The sequence below is a fragment of the Protopterus annectens genome, chromosome 14.part0 (genome assembly GCF_019279795.1).
Source record: "Protopterus annectens isolate FY-2018-M chromosome 14.part0, PAN1.0, whole genome shotgun sequence".
Taxonomy (NCBI): Eukaryota; Metazoa; Chordata; order Ceratodontiformes; family Protopteridae; genus Protopterus; species Protopterus annectens.
In genome coordinates, this window is record NC_056748.1 from 322,920,302 (window position 1) to 322,933,212 (window position 12,911).

Sequence of the window (12,911 nt, forward strand, 5' to 3'; positions counted from 1 at the left end):
CCGACTACCTCCAGAGCAGGACAGTCAGGCCTCTTTTCAGGAGTGCTGGTAGGGCTTCCCTAAGAAATTATCTCTGTCGCCCTGGTATTGTGGACCCACTCTGCCACGAGGGCAGCATCTTCCCTTATTGCCCCCTCCTCTGGCCCTGGAGGGGGGTTCACCACGTGTGTCCTGAAAGGCTCCTTGGGATTTTCAGAACCGCATTTTCCCTTCCCTTTGACCCTTGTGGTACGGTCTGGTAGGGGTGGAAAAACAGACCCCAACGGCAGACAGAGTCATTCCGTCCAGCTCACACCTGGTTAAGGTTTCCTTGATTTTATGCCCGAAAAGGGATGAGCCATCAAAAGGGGTATTCACGAAGGATGACTTAAAGGGGTCTGCGATGGAACAGAAGCGCATTCAGGAGTGTCTCCTAAGAGCAACTCCTGTACCTGCTGCCTTACTCATTCCATCATCTGCATATGAAATGAGGCGTATGGATGAGTTCACTAAAGCACTGAGGGTAGCATGCTGGGTGGCAACTTTGTCTGTAGCTGCTGCAGCTACTGTACCCTGAAGAGTATCTCTCATCTCTTTAAGGAGATCTCTTTGCAGTCTGGTAAAATGGGTTAAATAGTAAAGCGAACGAAGAGCAAAAGTTGCTGAACTAAACATGCACTTCCCATATCTATCCATGATCCTGGAGTCTCTGTTAGGAGGATGGACAGATGAGGAAGTTTCAGACATTTCCTTCTTGGTGGCTGCTGCCACCACCATGGCATCATCTGGCACACCTTTTGTCAAGAAAGATTTATCTAGGGATGGCAGAAATTAACTTATTAGGCCTCCTAGGGACAGGCTCCATAGTATCCGGTGACTTCTACCGCATCAGCTCATCAAAAGGCGGAGACACTCAAGAGGTGGAGGACTGAAACCAGAAAGCATTCAGGAGGACCGACTCATCCTAAGTAGGGTTGGTGGACTGCCAATCACCCCTCTGCCTAAGGATTTCCAGTATCTCAGCAAATGAGATATCCTCAGATGGGAACCATGAGGACCCTTCTGATTCATCCAAGTCAGTGTCAGATGTTGATGACTCCTGAGGGGAGGCCAAGTGTTTCCTCTTACACACTCTCTTCCTGGAAACCTCATCAGTGGGAGCTTCTGGGGAGGTCCTGGAAGAGCATGGTCCACACAATGGGGCTTCCTGAGGCTCTGGTTATGCACTTAGCAAGGATCTGTGAGGCAGAAGCAGACACAGGCGCTTTAGGGGATAAAGAAGCCAGACCCAAAGTTGAGGATGTCTTGGAAGACATAACTCTCCTCATGGCTTCGAAGACACCTCTGCTCTGATGCAAAGGGACCAATGGATCCGAGGAAACCATCAATACCCCCGACACTGAGACAGTAGGCTCTGAGCCTAAGGTAGGGGCCGAGCTCATCCGAGCCAAAGCCCCGAGAGGCAAAGTCAGAACTTGACAAGTCAGTTCGACTATCCTCCCTGGATCTGACCAGACAGTGTCGGCTTCTAGAGTCCTCGATCGGCGCCGAGGATGTCAGATTGAACGGAGCTGAAGACACTGGAGAAGGCATCAGCTCTGAAGGCTCCACAATCAGCAAGTCCAACTCCTCTGGCTCTGAAGGACCAGTATGGCTTGGAGGAGGAAGAGATAGAGCTGGCATAAGGGTCTTTGGCTCTGAAGCCACTTAGGTCAGAGCCAATAACAATTTGGCAAAGGCCCTTGCCTGTAGAAGCTTCTGCACCACCCGATTCACATCCAAATCAAATAGGCTAACAGAAGATCGAGATAATCGGACTGATGGTACCGACTGGAGAAGAGGCGATTTAGGTATTTCGGATACCGGTTCCAAAACAGAGGACTGGCTCTGAAAAGAGAAGACAGTTGTTTCCGAGACCTGTGGAGCCGATGCCACAGACTTTTCAGTTGTTTTGAATCTCCAGAAGTCTTGGAGGACTTTGAGGACTTACTAGATCCATCCTGGTCACTCAAAGTCTCCTGGAGGAAAGGTTTTAACAAACCCCTATCAATAAGCTTCCTTTTTCTCTTTTGGAGGACTCTAGACCAAAAAGAATGACATATATAGCACATGTCTCTTGTAAGTGCAAGGCACCCAAGCAGTATACACAATTCACATGGCAGTCTGTAACCGACATCTTCTGCCCACATTTAGGGCATTTTTTAAACCCTGACTTAGGGCCTTTGCCCTTGTCATCAGCCATGACAGAATATTGGACTCATCCAACAAGTACAACAACAATGTGGATTAGCCCTCTAATAAAAAAACAGGCTAGATATACACTCTAACACACAAGCCTCTTAAAATAAGGCTAACAACAAATAGAAATGTAAATAAGCCTTCTAATAAAATGGGCTAAATACAATCACACAAGCCTTTAAGAAGCCTAGAAATTTACACACACACACACACACACACACACACACACACACACACACACACACACACACACACACACACACACACACACACACACTTCTTTTCTATTATATATATCAAAGAACAACTACTATATTTTTAATCTAAAGCTGTAACAACGGTCACTAACTAAGCACACAATATTATTAACAAGCAAAGAGAGACAGAAAGTCACTTATTAAACTACTATCAGTCAGAAATATAAATAGGCCTAATAAAAAATGAGGCCAAATAACTAAGTAATAAAAGGCACACAAGGGAAAGGGAAAGTGTAATATGAAGCTGTAAGAGCTTTACTAACTATAATATTCTAGAAATATGAAAAATATTTTACAATATAAGAAAAATAAGGCTTTTACTGGCCTGAGCTAGTAGAACCTCTGATCAGTTGTAGCGGCAAACTAGACCTAAGGTAACTCAGTGTGCATCATGGGATAGGGATTTGGCCTCGAGCTACTTGAAATCCTCAAGCTTTGCAGTAGGTGCCGTCTCAGAGCCGAGGGACTGGCTCCGAATCCATCAGTAAAGAAGGAACAGCAAGACAGAACAACTTCACATCACTAGTTTCCTTTACATGCTGTCAAATAATCCTAGTGTGCTGTGATTAGTGTTCTGCAGTCATTCAGTAAGACAGCAGCACCCTCTTCTTATAAAAACCATCCAGCACAGGAAACATCAAAGTCATGTCTGCGGATGTTGATTTATAAATTGAGCCTTGAAAGGCCCTCCAAGTGTGGAGCCATGTGGTTATATTTTAAAGTACCAGTGTTTGCCTCTGAAATGTAACTAATGCATGACAGGAGAAAGGAAGTTTAATAACTTTGCACAACAGAAAGTTAACCGAATAGATACATACATTTAAAGTGAACTATGAGTTTTTTCAGTCCTTAGCCTTAGCGATATACTTGTTTTACTGCCATGAATGATGCAGCACCAGGGCTCTAGCCATCTTAAGTCTCTTTATCCATGCTAGTCAATAATTACCTGTCTCCTCTACCTGCAGATCAGCATCAGCTTGGAATTCCTGCTCTGTTGCAGCCTGAAGAAGTGGTGGTGGGGGTGTCAGAGGACGTGTTGGTGGTGGAGAAGTCTTCACTGGGGTTGTTGATTCTGGTGTTTCAAATGCTCCCTCTGAGTCTGAACTCCTGCAGAATTTGAAAAAGGGACAGAGAAACAGGTTCAGTGGTTAGGATGCCACAGAATGAAGTTTACACTATTAAGTTAGATAACAGCAAATTCCTGTACTGGGTCTGCTCCACAAATGCAGAGAATGAAGCACAGCCGCAAAGAGTGCCACACCACAGCAGGTTCCTGCAATGCTGAAGGACATGCTGCAGCACTTCCTGAACAGAATTCTCATACCACGGATGTGTGCATACAGTTCAACAGCATTAGCCTGTTTAGACATGCACTGGCTGCAGGCCACTTCATTCGCTGTTCGGTTGCTAAAATATTCATCTGGCACAAGAGCAACAATTCTTGAAAACGTTAAAAGAAAATTATATAATGTGTGCTCCAACATTCAACTAAAATACTTGCATTTATATATTTATTTCTAACAATTGTTCACTGGCATTGTTGCTGGCCTCTTGAACAATTCAAACACTGAGGAAAATAAAATATTCTATTGATTATTTTTTCTTAAATCATTTGATGTGCACCATCAAACAATTAGCAGCATAGTAGTCCCTCCCTGGGCCCATGCTGGTGACTTAGCTGAGAAATGAAGCTATAGCTCTGGACAGTAACATTTAGCAGTACTCTTGGTTGTGAAAACATGGACACAAGGAGCTGTGCTCTCTAGCTACAGTGACTTTCTTGATGAACTGAACAGACATTCTTTTACCAGGCTGCAGTAAAAGAACTCAAGGTAGAAGACAGTATTTCCCAAAATCAGGGGGGAGAGGAGTTTATTCAATCTTATTTATTTGTAAACCAGGTAAGTAAAATGGACTATCAAGAGTCCTGTTCAGGCACAACTTAAGCTACAACAGCAAGGTAAAATGCAATCTCTCTCTGTCAATATATATGTGTGTATGTAATTGCATTAAGAAATACTGAATGCTCAAAAGAATGAATGTAAAAAGAGTGATCATTTTAGAGTGAATGTAAAAACAGTGATCATTTTAAAGTAACTTAAAATGATCAAAAACAGAACATAATAAAATTCCATACATTCCCTGCAAATTACATATACCAACTCTGAGATCACACAACAGCTGGGTAAGGACAAATTGACTTATCCCACTACAATGCAATCTCATATAAAAAGGTGACGGATGGCAAAACCACCATTAAAAAGAACGTTAGCTCATGTGAACATTGTCTTTTTTTAATATCAGCAAAAAGTGTTCAGTCATATGAGTTTTTACTCTTGTAAATTGTAACATCATATATATATATATATATATATATATATATATATATATATATATATATACATACATACACACACACACACACACATACACACACACACACATAGGTTTATGTCAGATTATTCAGTTTTAGGAAACTTGAACTTCATATGGTCAAGACCATATGTTTGACTTTCTGAAAACTCAAACAAAATAAAACAAGCAAAATCTATGCTTTTGCAAAGTGGACAAGACACCCAGCATCCCCACAACCCCTGTACATTAAATATACCAACTCCAAAATTGTACTACAGTGGGGAAAATGGTAAATTCACCGATCCCACAGTACCATGATCTCTATAGAAATGCTTCAAGTTTTCGGTAAATCGAACATACAGTCTCGACCATATGAAGTTTGAGGTTCCAAAAACTCTTATCATAGGACATAAACCCATCTATCTATATGTGTGTATCTATATATATATATATATATATATATATATATATATATACATATATATATATATATATATATATATATATATACATATATATATATATATATATATATATATATATATATATATATATATATATATATTTATACAGTTTACCTAATCATCCAGTATATTTTGGGAAAATGGAAGGAAACTGGAGTACTCGGAGAAAACCCACACAGAATAAATCATAACACTATCTGACAGTTCAAATTTTATTCTCTGGCAGCTAAGGATGGAAGGCAGTAACTGAGGAGCCAAAGAATACAGTTGGAATTGCTGAATGACATTGTGACTTAATTTATTTATTTGTTTTAGTTATTTACAACCAACACAGGCACAGGGAGCATGCAAACTCCATGCAGAGAATGATCAGGTACCCAGGACTGAACTCTAGACCAGGAGCTGTGACTTAGGGATCTTAACCACTAAGCCACCAGGAGAGAGTGTCTGAGGCAACAAAGACTGCATCCAGTTTAGTCACATTTTTGGCTTGACTTTGCTGAAACATTGAGACCTGTCTGTGGGATATGCACCATGCAGACCTCTAAGTTTGAGGAAGAGTCTAACTAGTAGGACAGGAGTATTTATCAGAAAAATAGACAACTACACAACAAAAAAAATGGCAACTAGGACAGCTCCATGGTACAGAAGAATGAAACTCTGACTATGATCCAGCCAAGACGAAATGACAGGGTTGACCCTGATCACCCCTTTTGGTGGGATTGTGTGGGTCACATGTCCAAAAGTGCAATCTTCTTGTTAAAAATTCCTGACAGAGACTGGGCATTACTGGAAGTGCTTAATCTTCAGGGAGAAGGGTGAATGAAGGGGCTCCTCTTGTGTTAGCAGGATACATGCTCCTCACAGATGACTATTACATATCACCTCTTGAGAGAATGTGGGCTTAGTAATTGTGGAAATGATGGGCCTCAAGTCAAAACCACACCAATTCCACAATCTGATGATGGCAAAGATCCTGTTACCTGACCTTCAACACTCTTCAACACTGTAGTTGACAAATGCATCACTGGGCTCTTGCCTACTAAGAGAACAAATGGGACAAATAAGTTGATGGGATAAAGGTCTGACGGGCATAATGGAGTCAGAGGAGGCAGAAAAACAGATCCAAGGAGGAAAAATAGCTACATTTTATGTGTACCTGAGAAAATAATGACATGGCATCCTTGCTTTGTCTGCCAGGATCATTATATAGGATGCCAGAAACAATAGCAAAATGAAGTCACCTGATGAAAGGCAAGTGAATAAGCTATGAGAGTCTCTTAAACATTCTGAAAAGAATTCAAAACATTAATCAGATGCTGCCTTTTGAAACTGCAACAGCGGTAGCAGTATTTGTGTAAAAGCATTGTCTATTACGAGTGACTGCTGCATTTTAAAAGTTATTTTTTCTGCTTGCTAGCAGTAATGAAGCACAGCACAAGAAAAGAAAATGTATCAAGCAATAAATTCTTCTAAACAAAAATGCTTCTGAATTTGAAGCACTCCATTCACTTTTACCTTGGGAGCAATATATTTGTATACGTTTTATTCAGAGTAAAGTGCTTTATGATGCCAACTACTGCAATAGATACATGTGTAAGAAGAATAGCTGAGTCAGTGGTGGTGTCGCACAGAACTGCAGATACTCTGCTACGTATGCCGTGCATTATGACACAATAAATAACAACGTGTAAATGCTGACATGCAGGCTGATGAGATTACATCACCAAAATAGATACAAAACTTAAATGGGTATCCTTCCAGATGCACTTCTAAAGGAAAATCCTTAACAATAAGTAACAATGGGCTGCTTACTTTGATGCATTATCCTGCAATCTATTTGGGGGAGGGGGCTAGGTAAAGAAAGCTTTCTTTCTCACTCATTAAGCTTACCCACTTAACAGAAAAAAGATGCAAAAATAATGACCTGCTGTTAAAGGTGTAACTGCAGAACTGGCATTCCTGGCATATATCAGACACAGTGAAAAACCTTAGACTTCTTTTGGCTGAAAAATCATTAAAAGGAGTGTATTTTTCTAAGGAAAATCCATAAGCAATGACATATCAGTAGCAATGAAATATCAGTGTTAGCATTACATTCTTCTTTTACTTTTGGGAACAATTTATTCTTACATTATTCTTAATTTAAAGCTGTACAGAGCGATCCTAATTTAGAATAAAAAAAGCAGTAGCCATGCATGAAGTCTACTTGCCTTGTGCCAGTGATTTTTGGCATAAACAGGAAGCTGTAATCACCATTGCCTCTTACAGCTGCCCATGTCCAACGAGCCCACTGCATGGGGCTAAAAATCTGCCAAGGGCTAAGAGCCATTTCTTCTAAATAATTGATCAGTTCTCTGTCTTCAGATCAAGAATCAACTCCAAAACAGACATTAGAAAAATCCTGACTTCACTGTATCATAATCTTTTTTTTCTCGTCAGACCTCTTTTTCTGTTGCATTCATAAGCCAGGAGCAGTGCAAAATGCTGGGTCTGCATTCTATTATCTTGCCCTGTTCGGAACTCTCTCTGTGAAGACAATGACTGGAGTGTTGCGGAAAGAGGCCAGTACTGTTCCTCCACATCCCACGTTGTTCTATTGACCAAGTCCCTTTCTGTTATCTCTGCTGAATCCCAATTAGATCTCAATTGTCAATCGTGCTGTCACAGCACACAGCTGCTGGAACCTACCACTACAGCTTAGAGGTGTTTAGTTACCAGAGTCACCTGCAGAAGAAAGGGGGATCTCACAATTATACTACCGGCCTCCCCTTTCATCTCCTGTCATACTATGAGCAAAAGTTGCCACCTTCTATATATTACACATGTTCAGGCAAAGCTTTGTATGTTATAAAGGCAAATAGAAAAACTGTACCACAGAAACAACATTAGCTTTAAATATGTGAAGCCCTTTTAAGCAGGAAAGTGCTATCAAAACCTCAGAAGATTTTTCTAAAAATTTGTTAAAAATAAGAAGGAAACACTGTTGGTTATTTTCTATGTGTTTGTGACACACACGCTATAGGCATTACTGCGTTTTTTTAAACTTTATTTCAAGGCTCCCTAATGCTTCATTATATCAAAGAATTTTAATGGCATAAATGATTTCTTTGTAAAAAAAACAAAGACAGCGATAGCAGAGTGAAAACTGCGCTTGCTTCCATTTCATAAAACTAATCAAATCATACATTTCACTTAATTTGTCAATAAATACATGCATTAAAATTTGAGGATTAACTGATGTTCATTGAAATAATTTGAATGTTTGCTTTCTTCTTTAAGGGAGTGAGCAATTATAGAGTCTTAAGCCAACGTAATACAGAGGCACAGCTCAGAAAATTAGAGAACCCCCTGTCCCACTATAAGGACTTCTGTCCAGTATGACAGTACTTATTTTGCTTAAACAGGTAAATAACTGAGACAGCATAAGATAGATAGGTAGGTATGCCACAGAAGGCTACAGGATATCAAATACCAAAAGTAATACCTAGGTGCAGCAATGTTCAGATAGCCGGCAAGGAGCATAATAAATATATGCGTGTGTACGTATGTGTGTGTGTGTGTGTGTGTGTGTGTGTGTGTGTGTGTGTGTGTGTGTGTGTGTATGTGGTGTTTGCCTTTCTATTTGATTTGTGTATGTGCATGTGTGTGGGTGTGTGTGTAGAAAGACATATAGTTATGCATGAATACAAACACAGACATAAAAACAGAGAGATCAAGACTGTATTTACGCATAAATGTTAACTGTGTGCGTACATGTGTGAGTGTTTGAAGCAGTACGCACAAATGTACTTTGCACCTTTTTTGCCTAGTCTACTTCTGTTTAAATACTACACATTTATTTAAAGTGTTCCTTCACAGCATTTATTTTACCTTATGCAGCATGGCATGTGGTACCTCCAGTGTCATCCTGTATTTTCTTCCTGTTGATGCTTGTTTCACAGTACCAGGTCTAAACTTAAATTCTTCATCAAAAATAAATTTGCCTAACTGACATCACTGAAAACTTCAGGGAACTTTACCCTTGGAGATGTCAGTACAGGGAGTATATGCAAGTGAATCCACAGACTTTAATGGATACACTACAATGCACGTGTGAGTATCCATCCATTAAAGTATATGGATGCACCCCCATGCTATCCCTCAACTTATTTGACTGAAGCCATCTAATTCACTGAATGTTTTAGATGTTGCAGCTTTTATAACTGACCTCAGAATATTTATACTAGCTAAGTGGTTTGTTCCCTGCATGGTAGGTTTGGGAGATCTACTCCCTGTTTCAATCATATTCACTAAATCAGGTCTGCTGAAGTGTGTGTTTCTAATAGCTAACCAGCCTAAGTGGCACATAATTTTGAGAGAAGCAACAGAAACTCAGACTGAGCATTTAGAAACCCTTTTCCCCCTTGTCATTTCTGGACTCAGAATTGTACTATGAGCAAAGAGAAGGAGATTCACAGATTTTCATTGGAAGGACGTCTTTAAAGTTCTTCAACTCAGAATATGTTTCAATACACACCACACACCAATGTATAATCAGAGGTTAAAAATAAATTACATCTAAGTTCACATAAAGCCTTCCCATTTTATACAGATGTCAAATGGAGATATTAACTATCTTGCATGTTTGGGCATACAAAATCAGTAAGTAGTGGCAGCATAGAGCCCCTGACAATTTATTGAATAGCAGTATACTGAAAGACATACAATGTTGAAATGTAAAAATGCGTAAATGTTAAAATATTGAACTCAAAATATCTATTCCCTCTACATCTGTAGAGAGCAGGTTCCTCCAGCACCCAGCACAAGACCTGTTTTAGTGCTTATTTTCAAATTTCACTAACAAGGTAATTACATTGTTTGTTAATGGGCTGTGTACTGGCATAGTGTACATATGATTTACATATATGTAGATGTTTTGAGTTTAACATTGTAAAGTTCCAGCATTTTGACATTTCAGGAATGAGCATTCACTTTTATGACTTGGAGTATAGCAATAATCAAATCAGTTGTCGGGCACTCGCCAGAATAAGTATTTTTTTTGTCATCCCATCAGCTCATCAACTTGAGTCAAAGTTCACTGTCAGCATTAAAATAGAGAGGAAATACTATGGATACACAAAACTGTAGCAGAAAATACTATTTCAATTGATAAAACAGGAATATTAGAAAACTTGCTATATTTGGTGGCACCATCATCAAAACAAAACGGTATATCCCACACTGATGAAAACTGTGGTTGGCCATTGGCACATACATAAGATGTTCATCTGCTATGCTGACAACCTGAGTTTGATTAGTGGCTTACACACTGAAGGATCATTTGGCGAGTGAATGATTGGCCATTGCCTGTTCACCTTCTAATTCTAGCAATAGCTGGAAATCAGCTTCCAAGAAGCATGTCAAAGCAGTACCCAGTAGGAAGACAACTATGGTAGCAGTGGAGGAAGTATGTACACATGAGCAGAACCAGTGCATGCCACACTGTCGGAGTATGCAACCATGAGCAGTACCAGTGCATGCCATACCATGGAGGGAGTATGCAAGCATGAGCAGTACCACTGCATGCCACACCATGCGGGGAGTATGCAAGCATGAGCAGTACCAGTGCATGCCATACCATGGAGGGAGTATGCAAGCATAAGCAGTACCAGTGCATGCCATACCGTGGACGAAGTATGCATGCAAGAGCAGTACCAGTGCATGCCACACCATGGAGGGAATATGCAACCATGAGCGGTACCAGTGCATGCCATACCATGGAGGGAGTATGCAAGCATAAGCAGTACCAGTACATGCCATACCATGGAGGAAGTATGCAAGCAAGAGCAGTACCAGTGCATGCCACACCATGGAGGGAATATGCAACCATGAGCAGTATTAGTGCATGCCATACTGTGGAGGGAGTATGCAAGCATGAGCACTACCAGTGCATGTCATACCAAGGAGGGAGTATGCAAGCATGAGCAGTACCAGTGCATGCCATACCATGGAGGGAGCATGCAAGCATGAGCGGTAACAGTGCATGCCATACCATGGAGAGAGTATGCAAGCATAAGCAGTACCAGTGCATGCCATACCGTGGAAGAAGTATGCAAGCATGAGCAGTACCAGTGCATGCCATACTGTGGAGGGAGTATGCAGGCATTAGCAGTACCAGTGCATGCCATACTATGGAGGGAGTATGGAAGCATGAGTAGTCCATACCATGGAGGGAGTATGCAAGCATCAGCAGTACTAGTGCATGCCATACTGTGGAGGGAGTATGCAAGCATGAGCAGTACCAGTGCATGCCACACCATGGAGGGAGTATGCAAGCATGAGCAGTACCAGTGCATGCCATACCCTGGAGGGAGTATGCAGGCAAGAGCAGTACCAGTGCATGCCATACCCTGGAGGGAGTATGCAAGCATGAGCAGTAACAGTGCATGCCACACCATGGAGGGAGTATGCAAGCATGAGCAGTAACAGTGCATGCCATACCATGGAGGGAGTATGCAAGCATGAGCAGTACCAGTGCATGCCATACCCTGGAGGGAGTATGCAAGCATGAGCAGTACCAGTGCATGCCATACCCTGGAGGGAGTATGCAGGCAAGAGCAGTACCAGTGCATGCCATACCATGGAGGGAGTATGCAAGCATGAGCAGTACCAGTGCATGCCATACCCTGGAGGGAGTATGCAGGCATTAGCAGTACCAGTGCATGCCATACTATGGAGGGAGTATGGAAGCATGAGTAGTCCATACCATGGAGGGAGTATGCAAGCATGAGCAGTACTAGTGCATGCCATACCGTGGAGGGAGTATGCAAGCATGAGCAGTACCAGTGCATGCCACACCATGGAGGGAGTATGCAAGCATGAGCAGTACCAGTGCATGCCATACCCTGGAGGGAGTATGCAGGCAAGAGCAGTACCAGTGCATGCCATACCCTGGAGGGAGTATGCAAGCATGAGCAGTACCAGTGCATGCCACACCGTAGAGGGAGTATGCAAGCATGAACAGTACCAGTGCATGCCATATCATGGAGGAAGTATGCAAGCATGGGCGGTACCAGTGCATGCCATACCATGGAGGGAGTATGCAAGCATGAGCAGTACCAGTGCATGCCATACCATGGAGGGAGTATGCAAGCATGAGCAGTAACAGTGCATGCCACACTGTGGAGGGAGTATGCAAGCATGAGCAGTACCAGTGCATGCCATACCCTGGAGGGAGTATGCAAGCATGAGCAGTACCAGTGCATGCCATACCCTGGAGGGAGTATGCAAGCATGAACAGTACCAGTGCATGCCATACCATGGAGGGAGTATGCAAGCAAGAGCAGTACCAGTACATGCCATACCCTGGAGGGAGTATGCAAGCATTAGCAGTACCAGTGCATGCCATACCATGGAGGGAGTATGCAAGCATGAGCAGTACCAGTGCATGCCACACTGTGGAGGGAGTTTGCAAGCATGAACAGTACCAGTGCATGCCATATCATGGAGGGAGTATGCAAGCATGAGCAGTACTAGTGCATGCCATACCATGGAGGGTGTATGCAAGCATGAGCAGCACCAGTGCATGCCACACCCATATTCCTAGAAAGAGGAAGTAGGGAGGAAAAAGAGCTGC

The 12,911-nt window shown here is 41.9% G+C and overlaps 1 protein-coding gene across 1 annotated transcript in view; it reads right to left on the reverse strand.

Moving 5' to 3' along the window:
* The window catches only part of TACC2 (transforming acidic coiled-coil containing protein 2), a gene marked incomplete in the record, with an annotated part of 1,481,681 nt that overhangs the window by 620,233 nt on the left and 848,537 nt on the right, over positions 1-12,911 (reverse strand). Inside the window, 1 exon segment of the mRNA XM_044056051.1 lies at positions 3,421-3,581. Coding sequence (XP_043911986.1) covers positions 3,421-3,581 — 161 coding nt within the window.